The 23794-nt window shown below is 31.7% G+C and overlaps 2 protein-coding genes across 3 annotated transcripts; both read right to left on the minus strand.

The window, feature by feature from the left end:
- Positions 1-1528: 1528 nt before the first annotated feature.
- Positions 1529-20620, minus strand: LOC106710336 (1-acyl-sn-glycerol-3-phosphate acyltransferase alpha). Of its 2 annotated transcripts, XM_014502356.2 has the most exons (8): positions 20483-20620; positions 15530-15623; positions 13277-13365; positions 10817-10950; positions 9619-9797; positions 3956-4121; positions 2325-2489; positions 1529-1641 (listed from the first exon to the last, which is right to left on the minus strand). In XM_014502356.2, the coding sequence occupies exons 2-7, from the start codon at positions 15617-15619 to the stop codon at positions 2326-2328; spliced, it is 822 nt and encodes a 273-aa protein (XP_014357842.2). In that variant the 5' UTR covers positions 15620-15623; positions 20483-20620; the 3' UTR covers positions 1529-1641; position 2325. The 2 variants fall into 2 exon arrangements, with proteins under 2 accessions (XP_014357842.2, XP_045542298.1); XM_045686342.1 differs by lacking the exon at positions 1529-1641 and having other exon boundaries at positions 2323-2489.
- A 1597-nt stretch (positions 20621-22217) lies between these two features.
- On the minus strand, positions 22218-23171 carry LOC106710352 (leucine-rich repeat-containing protein 57). Its single transcript, XM_014502373.2, has one exon. The coding sequence runs from the start codon at positions 23011-23013 to the stop codon at positions 22297-22299; it is 717 nt and encodes a 238-aa protein (XP_014357859.2). The 5' UTR covers positions 23014-23171; the 3' UTR covers positions 22218-22296.
- Between the last annotated feature and the right edge of the window lie 623 nt (positions 23172-23794).

Consider the following 23794-nt stretch of genomic DNA (forward strand, 5'->3'; position numbering starts at 1 on the left):
TACTTATTAAATCGCTTAATTGTTTATCCAACTAAATAAGCTAAAACTAGGTATTAATAGAAAATAACTTTTTGCCAGTGAATTCATGTAAAATGAAAGTTATAAATGCCATTAAATTTCTTTCATAGATAAAAAAAACTCGTAGCTTTAAAAAAAAACCTTTGATTAAATATTTCAACTGCACAAGTAACTCAAAATCATTATGCCATTTACAGTTGGTTTCTGAGACTAAAATATAAATATAAACCATAATGTCATCCTTGGCATTATCTTTGACATAACAGAGATAACAATATATTTTAAATGGGGATTTTGTTGTCAGAAACCTACTATTAGTACTTCAACACATTCTAAAGTTGGGACCAATAGATCTTTGTAATTTATATTATGTTATTACAATGAAAATGCTATACTACATTTGGATTTAAAAAAAAAACAATAAAATTCAGAAAATATAACTGCAATATAATAAAAAATATTAATTCTTTCACAAAAGTTATCAAATTTTAAACAAAAAAAAAATGTTTACGAACTTAATCCATTTTACTATTTATTATTTAATGATTTTTTTTTCAATCAAATAAAAGTTAAAGTAATAAAGTATTCGCACACATTTGTATTGTATTTGCAGAAAACATATCTATAGTCTAATAGTTTATGCATAATTAATAACTATTATTTTGTTTATTACAAAAAAACAACTATGTTTTATTGTTGTTCCCAGTCACTAAGAAATCAAACATAGCTATAATGGTTTATCACTTATTATGTGACAACTAAGTTATAGAATAAAAAAATTAAGCTTATATACGATAACGACTATCTACTACACAAATGAATTCCAAAGATTCGCTTTATAAATTCGATATTAATTTAGAAATCGATTAAAATAAAAAAAGGATTTTTCAAAAACATTAAATTTACTTATATTATTTAAGTAATAAAAATTTATCTATTGGTTATATTTTGTCCTAACCAAACAGATAAGTATTAAAAAAATAAGATTTCCACTCTACTTTTAACACTAACAAAAATTTCTCTCGTACTGGTCCACCTTACTACCTTGGTGTGAAATTAGCATTATAGATAATCCACTAACCAGTACTCATTAGATCTCAACAATTAATCTCAAGTATGTATTTTTTTTAATCCAAAATATTGTATATGTTGGGTATAGTTTTACTAATTTACTTATATAGTCCTGTCTTACTTAACAATAAAGTTTCGAGTAATTTATCTCAGTCGTTGGAGCATTTATGTTGTAGATAATAAAACTATATGTGTATGCTATATTTATAATCTCGAATATTGTAGAAATATAAGTATATGTAATCATTTTGTGTATTCGTAAGATATATTCTTTACAGATGCTTATCGTATTGTGATATACAATGTAGTGTAGTTGTGTAGTATTTCTTGAATACCAAATGTATTTTCGTCTATTTTTTCAAAAACACTTTTTCATAACAATGTGATGATCAACTTTTAATAAAATTCGAAATCAAAGACATGACTTTTATTTATCCTTTTTTATTCAATAAATACGTATTTAATGTAAATACAAAATCTTTTATTAAATATACCACAAACATTTGACATTATCACAGCCCCTTTTTATAAACATGTATATTTTAACTTTACCTGAAACAAGATTTTTATCATTTTTACTGGAATTTATGTAAAAGTTTGGATTTTTGATCTTATTTTTTCAATTATATTTATTATAATCTATCTCTACGTCTATTTATAGATTTGCACAGAGCACATATAAAAAAATGTTGGCATTCTATGAAATACTACAGCTTTTTAAAAAAACATTCGTAATTCAGGTCTTATGTAAATCTAATGTCTACCCATTATTTTGACACTAGAATATAAGTTAAAGTTACGAAGGGCTAAGGCGGTGGGTACATTAAACAAGATTTAAAAATAAATTCTCACTGACATCTAGCGGTGCTTATGGAATACTAATGCACACTAAGATCGAAGACATGTGTTTTACCTACAACATATTTACAGCGTTGTGGTTGAGTTTTAACAGGCGACTTAATTATCTATCGATAGATGTCGCTAATAAACTATTCACGTTTTGAACCATTTACGGTAATTTAAATATTTTAAACCAGAAACAACAGGTAAACAACCAGAAATTATAAAAATAACATTTGTATATGCTTCATATGCCCATACAAATAAAATCAGTTAAGATATTATACTTGGCAACAGCCGAACAGTAATAAACTAAACCAATACCTTTTTTTTTTAGATTCGATATTATTTACCTAAATATTAATTTTATATAATTTGCAAGGTTTTGTACTCACATCAGTCGTTTTTTTCCTGCATGGCGAGTCTTGATTTCGTCTCGGCCGATACTCTAGTGAATGTTTCTTGCATCGTCATCTGTGTCGTCTCCATTAACGCGGGAATGTCCTCCTTACTCAAATTTTCGGTTTCGATTTTCGGCAATATTGTTATTACAACTTCACCTGGAATAGTCAAATATAAATAATTTGAATATACAAGTAAGTATTGGGCAATATTAACAAATAACAATTAATTTTATTATAATAATTTAATCGAAAGATTTGTTGCGATAAGACAATTTTGGGTAATTTTTTTACAGTTTATGTCTACACAAGCTTCTGGACGTGACTCCGTACGCGCGAAATTAAAAAAAAAAATAGTAGTCTATGTGTTCTTCTGTAGTATGAAATCTATGCCAAATTATAGCGAGATTCGTTAAGCTGTTCTGGAGATTTCTAATATCAAACAAACATCCATCCACCCATACATCTAAACATTCGTATTTATAATATTAGTAGGCAAGATTTATGATTCCTGTTCAATGAAAACTTAATTTTCGCGGTATAAAAATGTTTTAGTATAACAAACGACAGTTTATCAACGACAACAGCGGCTTTCTAATGCGATACGCTAGATAAGAACTTTATTACAAGCGTTCATATCACTTGCACTCCTTAAAGATAACAGTAAATAGGCCTGCCAATAGGCATTCATGTTTATAGGTCAGCGGGAACAATTGAATAACCGATATTTCAACTAGTGTCGTTTATATAGCTTACAGATAAGTACCAACGATAAAAAAAACTAAAATAATAAATAGCCTATGTGTTCTTCCAGACTATATTCTTCCTTATTTATCTGTGCTAAATTTCATCAAGATCCGTTGAGCCATTCCGATACTTACAAACAAACATCCATCCATCCATCCAAAGATTCAGTTTTATAATAATATATAGTAAGACTTCGAATATATATCATTTTATGCATATTAACACCCGGGTTCAATCACAATCTTAAATATACATGTTTTTTGTTAACAGTATTTATACGATGGCTTCTTTTCTTTGTTAATCGTATTTAATTTTAAATTTAAATTATTACCACGTTTAAATGCTATAAAAACCAGTACAGATAACGAATCAAGGGCAAACTTTTCATTATAAAATACACAATAAAATTTTACGACTACAGTTTAAGCCTAACGCCATACAACAATTATAACTAGACCACACAAACCGTTGTGCGAAGTATTCGAACAAGTAGATAACATCAATGGTTTCATTATTACTCAAAATTAAGATTGATATGTGTTCCTACTACGTTTGGTACATTCCATCTTTCGACCATATTACCAATTTAATTTGGCCTGCGACTTCAATCATCCGAAATTTAAAAAAAACATGCTATCAAACATTCACTAAAAGTCTCGCATTTTGTAATATTAAGAAGAAGCAAGATTAATTCTGTTCGAATTGTTATTAAGAACAATTTCGTAGTTATACACAACTTTGTTTTATTGTGAACTTGAAGGGATATATTTCTGGAAATTCTTACTACAATTACAGACGTTAAGAACTCACTTCCTTAGTGTAGGTTAACTCATACACTAAGAGACTTAAGGTGATTATTTAGTTTACGTTGCACTCACCAGAGCCGAAGCGAAGTCGTTTGTCATCGAGGAAATGGTACTTGGAGACGACAACAGGTTGTATGGGGGCGCGCGCGTCCACCGCAACGTGGAACGCCCCCTTGCGGAACGGCAACAACTTGTCACCGAGATGACGAGTGCCTTCAGGGAACAGTAACAATTTACGCTGAAAATAATGGAAGCAAGTCATTAGATGTAAATTGCTATACTTAATATTTATTAGCTTAAGATTTAGCTTAATAGGATAATTAATAAAGAAGAATTACACGGGTCAACATGAAATTTGACTTTGATTGCAAAGCATTAAATTTCGGTAGTTTAGATCGTAATTAGACGGAAAAAAAATATATGGCATGAAAAACTTTGCTTTTGTGCTTAGAAGACTGATTGAACGAAATTTTTAAAAATCTCGGATTTTAATTTTTGATTGAAAATAAAACTATTGAAATAAAAATGTTTATTATTTTTATTAAGTTTTACTATCAAATTAGCTTACAGAAAAGTGGAAAATAACTTAAAAGTGCACACTTTTACTTTTTCTTTTATGTTCATAGCTACTTTCTCTCAATAAACCCCAAATATAGTCGCCCATCATGTTTTCATAGTATTGGCCTTGATAGCGTTGTTCAAAATTCATGATGTCCTGATGGAAACGTTCTCCTTGCTCTTCGGAATAGGCTCCCATATTGTTTTTAAATTTATCCAAATGAGCATGCAGCATATGTACTTTTAATGACATCCTGCAGCCAATGGCCTTAAAATTTGTAAGCATATATCCTCAACCAACTTTTCGTAGTTTTCAGCTTTATTATTTCCTAAAAATCCAGAAACTACTGCTTTAAAACTGTTCCAACTTGCTTTTTGAGTACGATTCAGCAACGTTGGAAATTTTTCATCAGCGAAAATCTGTCTTATTTGCGGACCAACAAAAACCCCAGCTTTAACCTTTGCTTCCGATAACTTCGGAAAAATTTTATTATAACTATCACAAAAGCAAACTTTATACCGAAAAAAGGTATTTTCTTTTCGTTTTTGTGCATAACTAACTGGAAAATAATAGTATAAACTTTAGGACAAAGAACAAAAATTTTTTTGTAGAGTCGTGTTATTGGTTTCTTTGCAACGGATAAACTTTTTTACGACTAATGATCTTAAATCTTTTTTCACCAGCTCTTAATATGATTATTCACATATTTTAAGACTTGAGGTTATTCCTAACAACAGCATTATTAGCACTAGCACAGTGATGTCGTCCAGTGTCGAGTTGGTACAAGTACCTGCATAAGTACGTAAATTGTTTATGAGGAGATAATTGAAAGACAGCGCGGTCTCATTGTTAGCTCCGTACCGAAAATGATTTACATAGTTCGTCTAAGAAAACTTAGTACCCGCTTAGTAATAACATATAGATTATGATATTGATATATATTATGTAGTTTTAATAAGAAAGGACTTGTACAATTTTACTTCTGCTTTTTTCACAATGAATAAAGCAGCGCTTAATCACGATCCTACCTAATGTTATACAGTCTAACCTGGACAAGCGAGAAGAATATCGCGGGCCCCTGGACTCTCGCTTGTCCAGATTCGACTGTACATTGTGATTAGGTCCAAAGATGGCACGCACTAGCTTAAAAACCTATTCACCTTGCAGACATCAGAACATCCACACTCTTTTGCTTAATCTAAACCCTAGCTCCTATATTACAAAATGTGTGACAACGTTAGAATTGCTGCGCAACTCTGCTATTATTTCAAACATGAGGGAAGTATTAATCACTGAACATCGCGTGAACCGCTTACTCAATTTACATCTGTAACAAGATCATCCATTAAGTTATTACTTACGGAAAACAATAACAGACATTATCAAATACGTAAAATAAAAAAATATCTGACCATGAATTATATGGACACTTTTTTTACAACATCGGTCATTGACAAAATCTACAAAAAAAATAGGAGACAAATGTACTCACTTCCACTAACGTATTCTAAAAACATTATACGAAATGAATAGCCTTCGCAAAATTTACATACTAGCGTCATTTTATAATGCTGCTAATGCATTGCGTAGTTACGATAATTCGTACCACATAAAGCACATGAGTAATAGAAATTAATGACTATAATGTGTATAATATGAATGAGACTTTACGCTTTAAAATCTAAACAATGTAGGCGTAGAAAAATATAAAAAGAAACAGATATGACAATTTCGTTAAATCTAAATAACAAGTTTTTTTCCTTTCGAGGTACGGAACCCTAAAAACAACAAAAGTTAAAAATTTAATCAACTTAGAAGTGCTCTTGCTGTCAAAACGGGAAATTTAGAGAAAGTAACTTAGCAGTAGGTAATCGTCATATTTTGACAATCAAAAAATTTGAACAATTTCCTTATGAATTACATACTTTAACCTACTTGGACAGTTACTTTATCGATTAATGTAAACCGTATGAAAAATCTGTTTAGTAATTTTCATGTTTACCTCAGTCAAAAACACAACATATTTCTAGCTTAATTAATGTTGTGTTTTATCCCATTCAAAACATGAATATATCTAAAGTCTAAGCGACTCATTCTAAATAACTAGCGCACATTTCGTCTCGTTGATCTATCGTGATAGAAAATTGCCCGCGCCTTTCAGCGCCGGACAGAATGACGATGATGTTTACCCAGCTTTAGTGATAGTGCTTCGCTTTTAGATAACAAAAAGTGATATTATTTATGTTTTGTTACGTATACAGACTGGCTTTCAACAAGATGAATAACAAATTATAGTACATAATGTTATTATAGGAAGTCTAATAAATATAAGTGATACCTAAGTAACTACTTTTCTTTCTATTCAAACATCAAACGAACAAACACTTATCTAAGTAACTAAGTAACGAACTAAGCTTTAAACATTTTATTAATCAGTTTTGACCTTTTCCCAATTAACCTCACTGGATGACAAGGAAAAATACTTAACTTTACTATTGTTAATTTTTTTTTTCATTATTGTCGTAACTTTTAACAATACCAAGTTACTTTAGTGTAGGTAATTGATAATTAATTTAATTGGTTTCTTTGACCTTTTACTTGTTTGATCGACGTAATAATACTAATTATCTGACAGTTTTTCCGGGTTTAGTTTCATGTTTATGTATATTTAGTATTTCATTTTGTTAGTAATTAGTTGTGGATTTCTGAGACAAAAATACCCGTTTAAAAACATACTGTTATCTCTGTTTTGTCAATGATAATGACAGGGATGACGATATGTTTTATACAGGTACTTTGGTCTCAGAAAACAGGGTAGGTCGATTATATTGACATTCGTATTTTATAGGTATACTAGCGACCCGCCCCGGCTTCGCACGGGTGCAATGCAAAATATACCTACTACAGAATAAATGCACAATTTATTTAAGGTACTTAAATGGATAAGGATTAATGCTGTATTGTTTAAAATCACTTCGTAAAAGAATAAAAATGGTTATGCTGGGTTATCCCTAAGAGATAGACATATACCATCGCGGACTTTTTTGTTGAACTTTTTAAGGTGAACAATACTGTAGTACATTATTTTGGTCTATCTCGTAGGGTTCAGCCAGCGTTTGCAATATAAGCGCAAAAAAACGTGCTTATTTACGACATCACATTAGAAAACTTTAAATTTATCAGTGTTTCTCTACTATATTATGCATTTATTATACATACAAACCTTCCTTAAGAATCACTCTATCTATTAAAAAAAAACCGCGTCAAAATCCGTTGCGTAGTTTTAAAGATCTAAGCATACATACGGACATACAGCGAAAGCGACTTTGTTTTATACTATGTATTGATATTAGCCAATAGTAAAGATTAACCACAATTTCTGTCTATAATAGAACCAATCCTAACTATAATACTAACTGACCAAGTTCATAAACAGTCTGTGACAAACTAGACAATCAGTTACGTCACGTACATACATACGTCGTACGTGGCGTCCTCAACACCTGGCCGAGGTCGCAGGACGCGGGAGGAAAACACACGCAATGAATAACTACACTAATATTAACTTTGACACATATTATCTTAAAACCGATCCTCAACACGCCCAAGCCTTGGTCGTTATTGACATAGATATATTTTAGTTCTACTAAAAAGACATATCAAGGACGCCAGCAATATAAAAGTTAACCAACAGTGGAGGAAATTCTGTGAGTTTTTGCGTCAATCCAACAGTGATCTCTTTTTTGGCAAATGATGGTGAGTAATGAAGTTGTTCAACAAACACAATGTCACCGTAGTTTGATGATGTTTGGAAAAACAAATAAACAACGCAGACATGTAAGATTTACAGATAACAAGCAGGTCAGTAAAGTCAGAGGTTACCTACTTCCTCATATACAGCTACTTTACATAATCCTAGTTGTCGCCTGCGCGGAATGAAAAAAAAAACATAATAAGTAGTCTATGTTCTATATCTATGCCAAATTTCATCAAGATCCGTTGAGCCGTTTTGGAGATACCTTCTAACAAAAAGCCATCCATACATCTAAATATTCGAATTTATAATATTAGTGAGATTTGCAAGTTAAACCTATAACCACATAACATTGAACGACTTTGGCTAGAATCAAATGCATTTAAGCGCTACAAATAAATCTTATAGTCTTGTGCATAAATAAAACAATATGTAGTCCACTAGGTCCAATTGTGAGAGAACTTTGCACCGAACGTATTAATGCAACTGGTCCAGTTCAGGGCACTCGGGTCACTCTAGCTTGTGATTACTAAACATTCAATGCATTGAACACTAACATTTAATGATACTTGTTTATATACAGCCAAAAACAACTTAACGGATTATTTTAGTTTGAAAATTATGAGAAATGCAATGAAAAGAAAAAGGAGTAATGTTACAAACATTAATTTTTATAATTTTAAGCACTTTTTTGAATCCTTTTTTTATTTTAAAAGAAACAAAATACGGAAATACAATGTTATTTCAAAGTTGTATGATTCATACGTACCTTGTTTACATCAAACAAGTAATGCGCATTATAGATTTAAATAAATTTACTTAACTGAAGAAACGAATGAGGTGTCACAGTATCGCATCAAATGGTGGTCCGTGATCTCTGTCTACCCCTCTGGGTTAGGGTCGTGAGTTATGTTATTGTTGTTGTCTTTTACTTAAACTTATTAATCAGTCACATAAAGCTTACATATTTCCATAAAAATTTTCATCCCCTATTCCCTATTGTTATTTTATTAAACTTTGAATGTCGTATTTATTTATACCAAAGTAACAGGATTCTAGCTTCTAAATGACAATACTTCCGTACAAATTTCCACCCCAACTTTCAACTCCTTACAACCCTATTTTCGCGTTAAAAAGTAACCTATGTCTCAGGCTCTAGACTAGACTACATATGTACCAAATTTAATTTAAATCGGTTCAGTAGTTTTCGTGTGAAACCAGGAACAGGGTTAGTTTCGCATTTATAATATTAATAAGGAGTAAGGATTGTAAAACAATGGAAGCTGATTTTACATAGCTACGAGAAAAAAGTACGTGTACGAGTTTTAGCGACATATTATGTGTAATTTAGCTATAGTTTGAATTGTAACGAAATATTAGTTACGACAGTTATCTATGTGCCATTGTAAATAGACGAATTACCTTATGCTCTTTAACAGCCAGGCTCTGTTGGTTAAGGACGGTCTGTGCTGATCGTGCACCGCGGTCGATAAACACCGTGCCCCACAGCCACGCGGCGGTGCCGAAAGGTGCCAAGTACTGCAGCTCTCGTTTGGAAACCACCGTACATCGTGACATAAGCGGCCAAAGCTCTGACAACACTAAACAACAAAAGAACTATGAAAGTAATGGCGAAGAAAATTTTAACTGTCTCAATACTTGTCTAAAAATATTTTTATTATCTGTTTTTTTTATTTTTTCTAATGGAATATAAGGGACGCCTTTTGCACGATAAATTTACTTAGCGAATTTCAATGTTTTAAAGTATAAAGAAGATAATAATAATATTTTTATGTTAAATAATTAATTCAATTAAGCTAAAGAAATGTCATATAAAATCTGAAAAAAAATTAAAATTGGTGTTAATTGCCTACGGAAAATTTTGTCCACAATCCAATAAAGGAGGTCAAAGCCTGTGGGCATGAGAAAGTCGGACATGGTCAAATTGGGGGACTGGTTTTCGTCTGCACTTTATTATTGTAATTAACAGAAATGCAACGCTTAATTATTTTTAAAGCTTTATAGCCACTTACTAAAATGTATTAAATCTAGAATTCTGGTCTGACGCATATAATTTGAAGATGGTTTGAAATACAAACCAGCTTTCGTCATATTTCAAGAATTATTGTCAGTTAAAGGTTAAATTACTGTCAGTTTCACGACGTTTACTTTAAACAAAGTAAACTTTACGCAACAAATACTAAAATGGTGACATTTGCGGAAGCGGCACATCTTACACTTTACAACGTTAGAAAATGACCGCAAAAACAAAAGAAAAATATTACAATGACTATCTTTTATCGTTATTCTGCTATCGTAACTAATTGTATTTAATTTTAAAAAAAATACTAAATCTAATGACAGAACATCAATAAATTGTCACAAGACAAAAAACGGTGCCTAATCAAACACCAAAGAAAAAAAATGCATGACGAAATTTATTAAGTACGACAAGGAACAAATATTTTTTTCTTAAAGTCATAAGTTGTTTATGGCACCAGTAAATCGTGAATGTCCCTGTTTGTCTAAGCAAATTGTAAGGAGTCGGCAAATTCATTTCAACTCAATTCATTCGCAAAATGACTATAGTTATACTGAAGTAGATAAATAAAACACTTACCAAAAAGATCGATGCTACTCTGATGGTTTAGTAGGACAACAGCGCCGCGCGTGTCGTCAACATTTTCCAATCCCCTGACCGTCCACCGAATACCCAGCATTCTGGACGTCAACCTTGACAATGCTGCTGGTATCCTATAGGAACAATACAAACATTGTAACATCAGTAATTATAGACCTAAATAGGTGTAACCAAAACAATGGTGACCTATCAACCTTTTAAGTAATTTGATATGTAAAACATAGCTTTGATTTAATTAGATACATTGTATCCTATATGTTTAATAAAACAAGTCATTCTAGACTAATCATATGACACTATGAATGTGAAATGAAAAAAAAAACATTTATTTTATGTCATATCAATAGTCAACTATACAAAGAACTGACCTTACATAGTTCAATGACACGGTCATAACATTTAATAATAGTTCATAACAAACATAACTAAACCTAATATTAGTTTATATAAAGAAGTATATTTCTATCAACTAAGTTTCTATGAGGCGTTGTTTTTTCCGAAACTAAGAATTAAATTGAACAGCATATTGGATAATAAATTAATATTTTGATAAGGACGGATATATGTTGCGCCTAGTAACGCAGGTTCCAGCCACCTCAACATGAAAGTTAGCAATCCATACAATTTTCGTGCATTGCTGCGGGAAATTGAAACTGATACGGAAGAAGCACCTTTTGTTTTTAACAGGAAGGCAGGATCTTTGTACAAGAAAAGAATTAAACGTTCCTAAAGGTTGTAAGTTTGAGCTCAGTACAGCAGGCGGTCAGTGAAAGTGAGCTGGTTGCCCGTTCACTCCGATGCTTTATGTAAGTTACTATGCTTTATGTACAATTTTCCTGTTTGCATTGTATTGTTTGTCCAATAATTATGGTGTTCATTTGTTTCTAGTACCTACCACTGCACCTTTGTTTTCACAATAAACATCGTTTAGTTATTTGTTTAAACTTAAACATGTTAACTTTAAAACTATTACCCTATTACATAATGCACATTGGTAATTGGAATAGCATATGTAGTATTGTCAGTACACAGAAAGAGTTTTTTTTTATTAATGCATACAGAATAGTATATAAATGTTATCAACACATGCAGTTTATGATACATATGTACATATAATGTTTTTCGATTGCAAAATCGCTCGCAGGATGTAAACGTGACAAAACTTTACAAATATCGCGCCAAATAGAGTCTTTGTCACGTCGTTGTAACTAATACAACCTTGACATTCATTCGTGTTTCGCTTGCCAAGTTCATCTCACAAGCCTGTTTTGATTTCCCGACTGACAGTAGATGTTTTTCGCTGTTATTTTATTATGTATATGGGCTGGTACATATATTACATTGTAACCTCCGTTATCACATACATATATGTGTATATATAAATGTGATAACGGAGGAATAAATTCCAAATGATAGGCCTACAACCTTGATTTAAACTTATTAATTATTAGATAAAAGAAAATTAAAATAACTTTAAGAAAGATAAGTTAAATATTTAAAATATGATAATGTTATCACAATCACTTTTTTAGTTTAATCAATTTCAGAACGCTAATGTAAAGTGTAAATATCTAATATCTCAAAGCACACTGCTACGGACCACTTCGTTGAACATATTATACACCCGGTTGGTGAGGAACAACGATATCAGGTAGAGCAGTGTATCCCAACCTTTTTGGATCCATGTCCCATTTTTCAGGATGAACATGACTATTGCCCCCTTATAAATTTTGTTTAGAAATAAATTTCTCTTGAAGCCTAAATTTACAATGTTAGAGAAATAAATACTACTTTTGGCTAACTAGATCAATATCATATAAAATTTTTAAACACGAAAACACATATAAATAGTTTAAATGCAACGGATTTTTGTCTCTAAAACGTTTTTATGTACTTTTTAGCACTGGCTACCATTGTAAGGAGGTAGCCTTAAGTTTTTAAATCTCCGAATTGCCCCCCTCTAAATCCAAATGTACGGATAAATATTAGATGTAGCATCGTAAGCAACAAGGAGCAAATACGTTTATGCCTTGGCGTCAGGTGGCAAGCGTGGTAAAACAGTAGCGACCACACTGTTAACACCTGAGATACGAATACACCTACAGATTACACATACTTAAGATCAGAGGAGATCGTTAAACCTTTTGTTAGATATTATTTAAGTAGGTAATCAGTATATACTTACTTATATATTAAAAGATAGATTCATTAAGCTTTTCTATAGTCACTGTTAGTGATAATCAAGATCGTATAGAAAAACTCATAAATTATAATAAAAAAAAATCTTTATGTAACAAAGAATAATAAATAATCAATTTCACATGTAGCGTTTAGATTGCAAGATTTATACATTTCATTATCTTCTTTGAAAGGCTGTCATAATATTATTAGTCAATCATATAATAAATCAAATAATAATAATATAATGAAATAACTTACAAAGCATTTCTTGGATTAAATGGACGGATCAACATAAGAGGTATCGGCAGTGAAGCAGCTAATAATGACAGCACGATGAACAAAAAGAACTGCAAACAAAAATAAAATAATTTAATTGGTATTTATTTATATACAAAAGTAAATAGTTTAAAGTACATAAGGTATGTTTCAAATACACATAGGTTATTTAACATAAACACAGTTACCATTACTAATTAATAAGTGCGTTTCTGTGTCCGATCGAATCGGATTCAATAAACAAAGAAAAATTCAAATTGGATAAAATAATCTGAAACCAATTGCTCAATTTCGTATCAGTATGTTACATAAGCTATTCAAAATAATACAATAAGAATAAAGGTATGTTAATTAACCATTGTAACTCAAAATAACCTTTCAACTCCATATAAAACTAAAAGACCAGAATCAAGTTTTCACTTGTCTTATTTGGACATACTCAAACAGGTTGAAACTTTTAATGGTCACCCCAAAAATGCATACAAAATATTTCATCCATTTGATTGCTGTTTCGTTACTTGAAAGGCTTATAATTTCATTTTATTTTATTCCTAACTAGCTGTCGCCCGCGACTCTGTCCGTGGGGATAAAAAAATAGGTTAATATTAGGTCCTTACATATGAAATTGGCGTTTTTCGTACTGGCCACTTTAATCACGAATTTCTCCTCTTTGGTAAGGAATTCCAAATTCAAATTTGTACAGCTATAGACTCATGTATTTGTGGTTCGATGACCGTCATTCATTTGTTTTTTTTCTTCTGTTTTTTTCTGTTTGCGTCACTCATTTTACAAAATGGAAAACTTAAAATATCGCATTATTTACGAGTACGAGTTCCGCCGTGGCACTAGTGCTGCGGAAACGACTCGAAGGGTGAATGATGTGTATGGCGGTCGTGTTGCAAAAGAAAACACAGTTCGTTTTTGGTTCCAACGTTTTCGTTCTGGAAATTTCGATCTGCAGAACAAGCCCCGTGGACGGCCTGAGACTCAAGTTGATAATGAAGAGTTGAAGGCTACTGTGGAAGTGGATCCATCGCAAACCACGTCCGAGTTAGCTGCAGGCTGCGATGTTAGTGATAAAACTGTTTTAATTCACTGGAAGCAAATTGGGAAGATTAAAAAGCTTGAAAGGTGGGTACCTCACGAATTGACTGAAGCAAACCGGCAAACGCGCGTCGACTGTTGCGTTACATTACTAAACCGGCAAAATAATGAAGGTATTTTAAACCGAATCATTACCTGTGATGAAAAATGGGTTCTTTACGATAATCGGAAGCGCTCAGCGCAATGGTTGGATCCTGGCCAGCCAGCCAAATCCTGCCCCAAGCGAAAACTAACCCCAAAAAAGTTACTTGTAAGCGTTTGGTGGACTAGTGCCGGTATTGTTCATTACAGTTTTCTCAAATCTGGCCAGACTATTACGGCTGATGTCTATTGTCAGCAATTGCAAACCATGATGGAAAAGCTAGCGGCTAAACAACCTAGGCTGGTCAATCGCTCCACGCCACTGCTGCTTCACGACAACGCTAGACCACACACTGCGCAACAGACGGCTACTAAATTAGAAGAGCTTCAATTGGAAAGTCTAAGACATCCTCCGTACTCCCCGGACCTTGCTCCAACAGATTACCATTTTTTTCGAAATTTGGATAACTTCTTGCAAGGGAAAAAATTCAACTCCGATGGGGCAGTCCAAATCGCCTTCAAAGATTTTATTGATTCCCGTCCGACTGGTTTTTTTAGTAAAGGGATTAATGAACTACCTATGAGATGGCAAAAGTGCATAGAAAATAATGGTTCATACTTTGATTAATTAAATATATTATATTAAAAAATATTCGACTTTTTGTTCCTCCCATACAAAACGCCAATTTCATATGTAAGGACCTAATAAAAAGCCTATGTGTTCTTCCAGACTATGCTCTACATCCGTGCTAAATTTCATCAAGATCCGTTGAGCCATTCCGGAGATACTTTCAAACATCCATCAATTTAAACGCGCCGGCCCGTCGCTCACTCACTCCAATAGGCTCGAAACTAGTCGGTGCCGACAACGGACAAATGTTCGTAAGTGTTTTAGCCGTTTTCTATATTAGTTAATGATTTCTATATTAGTTAATGATAATGTCTCATGTAAGTTTGAATAATTTAATACATAAGGAGACCTATGTTCACTTGCATTAAAATAGATCTTAGGACTAGTTGTAATTAAAAAGATAATATAATAACACTCACCTTTATATAATACCGAGCAATGGAACTGATTGTAAACAATATTATAAGTAGAGCCATTACACAGCCCAGCACTACATTGAAGGCCGCCATATTTCTGTTGACAAACAAATACATTTAAATAAAAATATCGCACAAAAAATGGATATCACACGACAACATTACAATTTAAAAAAACATGAATATCGGAACGTAGTTCTGACGTCAATCATAAAAAACATGCAAACGTATTAAAAACCTCTACAGTCGGGTAAATTAATAAAACATCAACTGGACCATTTTATTAAATCAATTGTTTATGTATTCTTCTTTATAAAACTTTAAATATGTTTTCTTGTGACGTCATTCTGCCAATTGCTACATACTGTAATTTTAATGTATAAAAAATAATTTGAAAGGTAACGTTAGTCAGTATTGATGAAATTTTATAAACAATAGACAGACGCAGTATTGAATAACAAGAGCAGATGGCATTTGACTAATATGTAAGAATCGATTCGTTTGCCATCGATCTTATGCAACCGAACAACTTCTAATATACTTATTCATAATATCAATATCTGAATCAGCACTATGACATAATATTAAGCGCGACAGATTAAATAAAAAAAATATGAATTTTCTTGTTTCCAAGTAAATTGCACATCTCTTTTATAGTAGGGTCAGTAAGAACAGAAGTATTCATCAATCATCTATATATATAAAAGAAAGTCGTGTTAGGTACACCATTTATAACTCAAGAACGGCTGAATCGATTTGACTGAAAATTGGTGGGCAGGTAGCTTAGAACCAGGAAACGGACATAGGATATTTTTTACCCTGTTTTCCATTTTTTTTATTCCGCGCGGACAGAGTCGCGGGAAAAAGCTAGTTTAACTTAAAAACGCATCTAGAATTTTTATAAGATACAACAAACAGCTATACCATTTCCACTGCTGAAACACTTGCACAAAATAATATTATTTATCTGTTTTTTTTATGAGAGGTATTTCGTAACCGTAATTCAAAAGGAGGAGATTCACAATTCATCTGATTGATATGTATTTCGGTAGTGTTTACCCAATTAGTGTAATTTGCGCAAAGAGGTAATAGTCCCTTAGTTGCCCACTTTACTCCACAAAATTGTAAGACAATAAGATATGTTTTTAAATTAAACCGAAGCACATTCTGAACTGAGACATTCACTTTTATGGTTGTTTGTAGAAAGTAAAGCGGTAAGACTACAACCCAACTTTCACTGATCTTTACTAACAATATAGGTATAATGTACTGCGTCGTATTGGTAGGTATACGTAGACAATGTCAGTATAAAATGCATACTAATAAAGTTCAAGTTAAGTTAAATAAAGTCCTAAACTCAATATATTGTTTGATTAGTTATGTAAAGATCATTTTCTTAAATAAGTAAAAAATTATACAGCTTAAATAGGTCTCCTAAAAGTATATAAACATAGGAAAAGATAAAGTTGGATGCATAATAAAATTGAATTATTAACCTCTTATCACCAGTCATCACATAGTAATCTTTAATTACATATTAACTATGTTAACTTATAGCTATTTAAACTATAACATATATTAAGGAAGTAAACAGGAAATAAAAACTGCCCTCTAATCTTATCAGCTAAATAAACTAGATTGATAAGAACTGATAACGATTCAGTTTAGATAAAATTATTCTATTCCTTTTCCAATCTTCGGTGGCTCGGGGGTTATGCTCTTGACTTGTAGTCTGCAGGTCCTGGGTTCGAATCTCGCCATGTACCAATTTGTTTTTCGACTTTCGATTTACATAATTACATTTATCCGACGTTCTTACGGTATACTGTCTCAGTGGGGACGTATAGTGAGCTGACGATGATGATGACTATAGGAATATAAATAATGGGCTCACATGAAAGTTAAGAAAATAATTTCATCATTTATACTAGCACGTAACAATGTGTGGGATTATGTCCCATGGCTTACGTAACCATACGTGGAAACAGCCACGAAATATGTCGCAACAATATTTTGCAGTCGCATGAAATACGATTTTTATGCCAAGCACTATATGTAAACATCAAGTGCAAAATGACAAAAAAGTTTTGCACCAAATAATCCTATCTATTTTTCTTTACTGATATTGATATTAAAATGGTAAATTTTCGTAACAAATTAAAAAAGAAACAACTACAAAATAATAAGTTAACAGGCTTTTAGTCACGTACAACCGTTATCGATTGAACCCTCGTTTGTACATGCTTATGTCTTAGCTTAAAGTCTGTTACATGCGCAATTATACCTGCTGTATGTGGTCCTTAAACATAGAGGACTTTCGTAGTTTATATAAAGTGACCTTAGTTAAAATCTTAATTATAATGTAACACAATACCAGTCGTCTGCCTAAAACTAGTTTTACAAGTGTCATTTTTAATTCACACTAGCTGACTCGAACGATACTTTACTATGTGCGAAAAATACCGAAATCGGTAAACAATTATTTCATTCTGCTAAATGAAAGATAATTTTTTTACTAACAAAGCTCTGGGTCTAGTATTTTTGGCTACTCGTTGAACAATCTCGTGGAAAGTAATCTTACTAATATTATAAATGCGAATGTTTAGATGGACTGATGGATAGATGGACGGACGGACGGATGTTTGATTGAAGGTATCTCCGGAACGGCTCAACGGGTTTTGATGAAATTTGGCATAGATGTAGAACATAGTCTGGAAGAACACTTAGGCTACTTATTAAGTTTTTTTTTTAATACCGCGCGAACGAAGTTGCGGGCGACAGTTAGTATTTAAATAATTTAAATTGACTTTGTCTTGCCCATCACATTACTCTCATTTGTAATTACCTACAACGAAATATACACATCGATACTTTTTCTCCATGATTTTCGAAGAAAAAAATAATGAATAGTGAGAATTTAAAAGTTTTCTTATTGAATAAGTAAATTATTAAGAAGTTTACGCATATAAAATTAAATTTAGAAACTATCTTCTTAGAGGAAAATAAATAAGTTTCAATTACGTAAGAACACTAAGATCTATAAGTCTAATTTATTACGTATAAAAAAATCATATAGGTTTAAAATCAAAGTTAAAAACAATTCCACATTATTCGTTTTCATTTGACGCATAAAAAAGTCGTAAAAATTTTATGTAAAAATACAACATCGAATACAAAATTGCATGCACTTGTGTAACATAATGTTTTACTTATCTAGTCGTAAGATACACGACCACCGGACTATATTACGACATAAAATAAATTGCTGAAGTGTACATTCTATACTTGCATGCATTATTACTGAGATAACCTCCCTAATGAGGTATGATTACAATAAACAAACTTTACAAAGTAAAATGTGTTTATTATCTTATTAATATTATAAACGACTCAACTTTGTAAGGATTAAGAGAGATGATGTATGGATGAATATTTATAACCGTAGATGTATACAAAAACTTATTGTTATATCTCTCTGAAGAAACTGAGGCCTTTTTTTATTGGGTTACCCATGGTTATTTTTTGCCTTCACAACGCACACTTGGACAATTATATATTTTCTCAAATTTATGCTCATTTTTGATTTCTTATTTCTGTTCTGCAAAAACAGTACGATTGCATACGCTATATAACAAATTACTATTATATAAATATAAAAATAATTAAGAAATTGAAAGGTACGATCTCTCGCATCTAGTAGGTACCTAGTCAAGTTGTTATGCGACAAAAAGATTGTCAATTTTCCCTGAACAAAGTCGCGATCGAGTTATTGTTATATAAATATGGTTAGTTTTAACGTAAACCTTAAAAACAATAGACATAGTGTAGTCCCAGTTAATAGATATAGCAAGGACAGCGATTACAGAAAGACTCCTTTGTATCCTAAGCTCACGGAACAATACATGTTTGATAGTACCAGTGATAACAACCGGTATTGATAAATTGTTACAAAATTAGCTCTTGTATTTTTATATCTTTTGTTTATATTTAATTAAGGTATTGAATTAATTTAATGTTTAATTAATTTGATTTGGAAGACGGTAACCTGGTGCACCGACCCTACGTAAGTGGGACAAGGTCAAGGAGATGATGATGATGAACATGTAGGTAGGAAAATGGCAATTATTGTACCTATAAAAGAACACTACAATCTCCAAATTATTTCAAAAGATTTCGATGATTATTTTTTCTATATTAAAATGTACGATAGGTTACAGAATAGTAGGTACTGGATGTATCATAAAGAGTACAAATGTATGGGACTGAATTAATTGTAAAATAAACTCTCTTGTAGCTTGGCAATGTTAGTCATAATAGTGACATTATTAATTAATTAATTTCAGAGTGACAATAGTCATCTTTTATCACTGCTTCAACCAACAGATGGTTTCTGAGCCCAATATCCCTGTCTGAAATATAATCTTTGAAAATACAGAAATAACAATATATATTTTAAACGGGGATTTTAGAAATGAAATGATAAAATTAATTAAGAAGTTGTCGAGGAAAAGTTGTCAAGATCATAAAAACTATTTTGGTATCTCAAAAAAAAATAGAAAAAAAAAACAAAAAACACCCAATTATGCTAATCTTTTTCCTTTTTCATCAGCTATCTTCAGATATTTTCTCTGTTATTTTAATTTTGCATAATAATTTTACCCGCTTCTAGAGAAACATCTACCCTCCGAAAACTTACACTTAAATAAGTTAAAAAAGTTATTGGGTGTTTACACATAACTTTTATTATGTAAATATCCCGCCATTTACTGACGTCAACTTACAGTTCAATGAATAATTCACGCAACTTGTACTTTTTTTCTTCATAAAATTATTATATATTGACTATTTTTTTTTACTTTTTAGATACCCACATAACATCGCAACAGCTATTGGTCACTGCATCAAAATTATTCAACAATATTGGCGCCAAAAACATAATTTATAAAAAAAACTTACGTTTAAAAGAAGGCCAATCTTAAATTATAACACAATTGTTATCATTAGATTCATTTATTTTGACGCGATTCAAATAAACGACACGTGATTTTAGTCAATATTTAATATAGACCATTCAATACAATCATCCGACTCGACCGGCGGAATGACTGCAACTGGCCGGTTGACGAACGACTCGGTCACGTTGCCACGTTAATTTTCGGCCCGATAAGTCAATGCAAGGAACAACAGGGTACACCGGGTACACGCCTAGTTATCAGCCTATGAACTTTGTGCAAATAATAAATTTTAAAATGGAATTTAAATATGTATTAAATAACAATAGCATTATCATAATTACATTTAGTAACATTATAACGTACTTTATCTTTGAAAATTCTAAGTAATAAAACAAAAGTTAGAACGTATAAATCTAAAATAAGAATAACAATTAATCTATAGCAATGTCAAGTCCATAAAAACATTAGGTCAATAGGTCGCTGGTACGTTATCATTTGAAGTCGGTCATAAATGCCATCTTACTAACTGACTCCCTGAGGTATGAATTTTCAAAATAACTTTCCTAGTCACTGCTCGAACACGTTTGTATTAGTATACATTCCGATGCAAAATAACTATGTAGTCCCTAGGCCCAGTAGTTCGATCTGGTTGATATGTCCATTAGTTACGATAAAACAAACAAAGCAATTATCCCCCTGGAATTATCTTAGTAGAACAACATACATTTTAAAATACGCCTTTCATTAAATTATCTCAAAACTATCAATTTAGCCTTTTGCCTTCATATGCGATAAACATCCCGCATAATAACTGATAAGAAATTATTCTCACAGGCAATAAAACCGATAGATATCAATATTTACACTTGAAAGAACTTCAACCTTAGTGTATCATTGCTCGTATCTACTTCCAGTATAAATGGAAAAAAACTCTTTGGATAAGTAATTGAAATGTTTTTCTAGGATTTAAAGATTTTCTACCTGTTTCTATAAAGTGATTGTTATTAACGCTCACAATGCAATTAGGTCGAAAACTTGTCATACTAATATTTATAGTTTATACATACAAAGTTTTACTTGAGAAGCGTATTTGATAAGTTACAATAATAGTCGAATGGCGGGAATCGAACCCTCGACCACGAGATGACCGTACCCTTAAGAATGATTACTATGATGCCTCCGGCACGTACTCTCATCAGATGAAAGGCGGAATTACTTCCACTTCACAGTTATCTTCTCTTCAGCGTGGTCGTGAGATTTCACCGATCGACTCGGTCCATTCGTGCACCCAACTGGATCTACCACTGTAATCCTACTTTACTACCTATTAGTGTTTTGCTTCTCTAGCAGAGTATACAGAAAAATCCGAGATGGCCGTCATTAGAAAATGGCGGATGACAAATTAACATGTGAAAAGTGGCAAATGTAAAAAACTGTCATTCGCCATTTTGGCTTTTTCATAGTGCACTATACTCTACTAATCAAGCCCTTTCATTTGATATCCATTTTAGGGTGGTTGTACAAAATGATATCCTCCATTTTGTAATGGCGGCCATCTTGCAATATATAGTAGTAATAATAATAAATTCATGTTACTCTAGGTATAGACACAGTATACAATCTAGTTTTATTACTTCATGGGAATAATGAAACAACTATGTAGCTTAATAGTGTATAATTTTAATAAAAGTTAAAAAATAAATAATTTTACAATTAAACATTGACATAAAGCTTGTGTTGTGATAAATAGTTGTGTTCTTGTATTCAAATGTTATGCAGTATCCATAAATTGAAATATTGTGCGGTTAATATCACTCAAAACATTTTCTTTTTCATTGCAGTATATCTTTCTATATATTCATTATATCCTTCAAGTAATGCCAATTGTTTTGTTTCAAATAGATTACCATCCAAATTGATTGTATGAATTTTGGAATCTCTCAACAGACTAGGTCTTATAGCATCTAGACTTAAACAATTCTCTTCTAATCTCAATATTTTAAGTTTCGGAGCTAGGTGCAAATCCTCACTTAGACTTGAAATCTCATTTTGACTTAAATTTAACTCAGCAGCATAGAAATTAGTCATCCCCTCAGGAATACCAGTTATTTTATTATTAGAAAGATCAACCACTTCCAAGTTGTTTAAGCCCAGCAATTGCACTGGAAACTCTTTAAATTTATTGTTGTTTAGATAAACTTGTTTCAGATTACTCAAATTCGCGATATGCTGTGGTAACGACGCGATAGCATTGCTGGAAATATTTAGCATTTCAAGTTTCTTTACACTAAACAATGAATCTGGTAAGTTAGTGATACAGTTGGCACTCAAATTCAGTTGTTTTAGATGTTTTAAGCGATTAATTTCATCTGGGATACAACGAATTTTATTCTTCGATAAATCTAAGTTTCTTAAATTGTCTGATAAATTAAACACTTCCAAAGGAAGTTCCTTTAACTTCCGTTCAGATAATTGTAAAACTCCCGTCTTAGCCGCCGTCTCATAATGTTGTTTTAGGCCTGAATTGCCCATTACTGATACTGGTACAAACACATATGCCTATTACTAATATTTCAGCCTTTATCACACCTCTTCGCAATTACCGTATATATGAAACCAAAAAATATTTTATTTTGCTTGGAGTTACCAAATCACAACATTTAGACATTTAACTGATAACATTGATTGACAGTTGACAGATATATATATTTTTTTAAAGATTGTATAGCCTGGTTACTGGACATTTAAGCCACATGACAGTTTGTTTTACACAGAGTAGACCAATAATAAATAATTGCAAATAATGCACAAAGTAGAATTAAAATAGACGATAACTTGATTATTTTTTTCAATTAATTTTATATGAATACATAACATGGTCTCTGAAATGTGATAGATACGACAAATACGCTGTCTTATCTAGTACAAAACTTTGTAATCTTCATGTAAGTTACTAAAATTACATTATCCTTAGGGTACACACGAACTATGCTATAAGTTTTATAAAAATATTTTCGTTAGTAACTCAACATATAGAATTAAAAAGTTTAAAAATATTTCGACAGTGTGAACAGATGGTATCATTGATTTAAAAGGCCCCTTCGGGTCGTGAGAAACATATTATAAAGCTTTGCCTCCATTTTGTGGCGTGCATTAGAGTGTATAGTCGAAAATATGAAGATGTCGTAAATAATATGCGAGCAAGAACGTTTGTATCATATTATTTAGTTGCTCAGTGTAAATACACAAATCGATTCATTGGTACCTTGGTAGAGATACTTCAAAATCTAAAGTTTATATTTATTCTGAAAAT

Source organism: Papilio machaon, chromosome 3 (assembly GCF_912999745.1).
Source record: "Papilio machaon chromosome 3, ilPapMach1.1, whole genome shotgun sequence".
NCBI lineage: Eukaryota > Metazoa > Arthropoda > Insecta > Lepidoptera > Papilionidae > Papilio > Papilio machaon.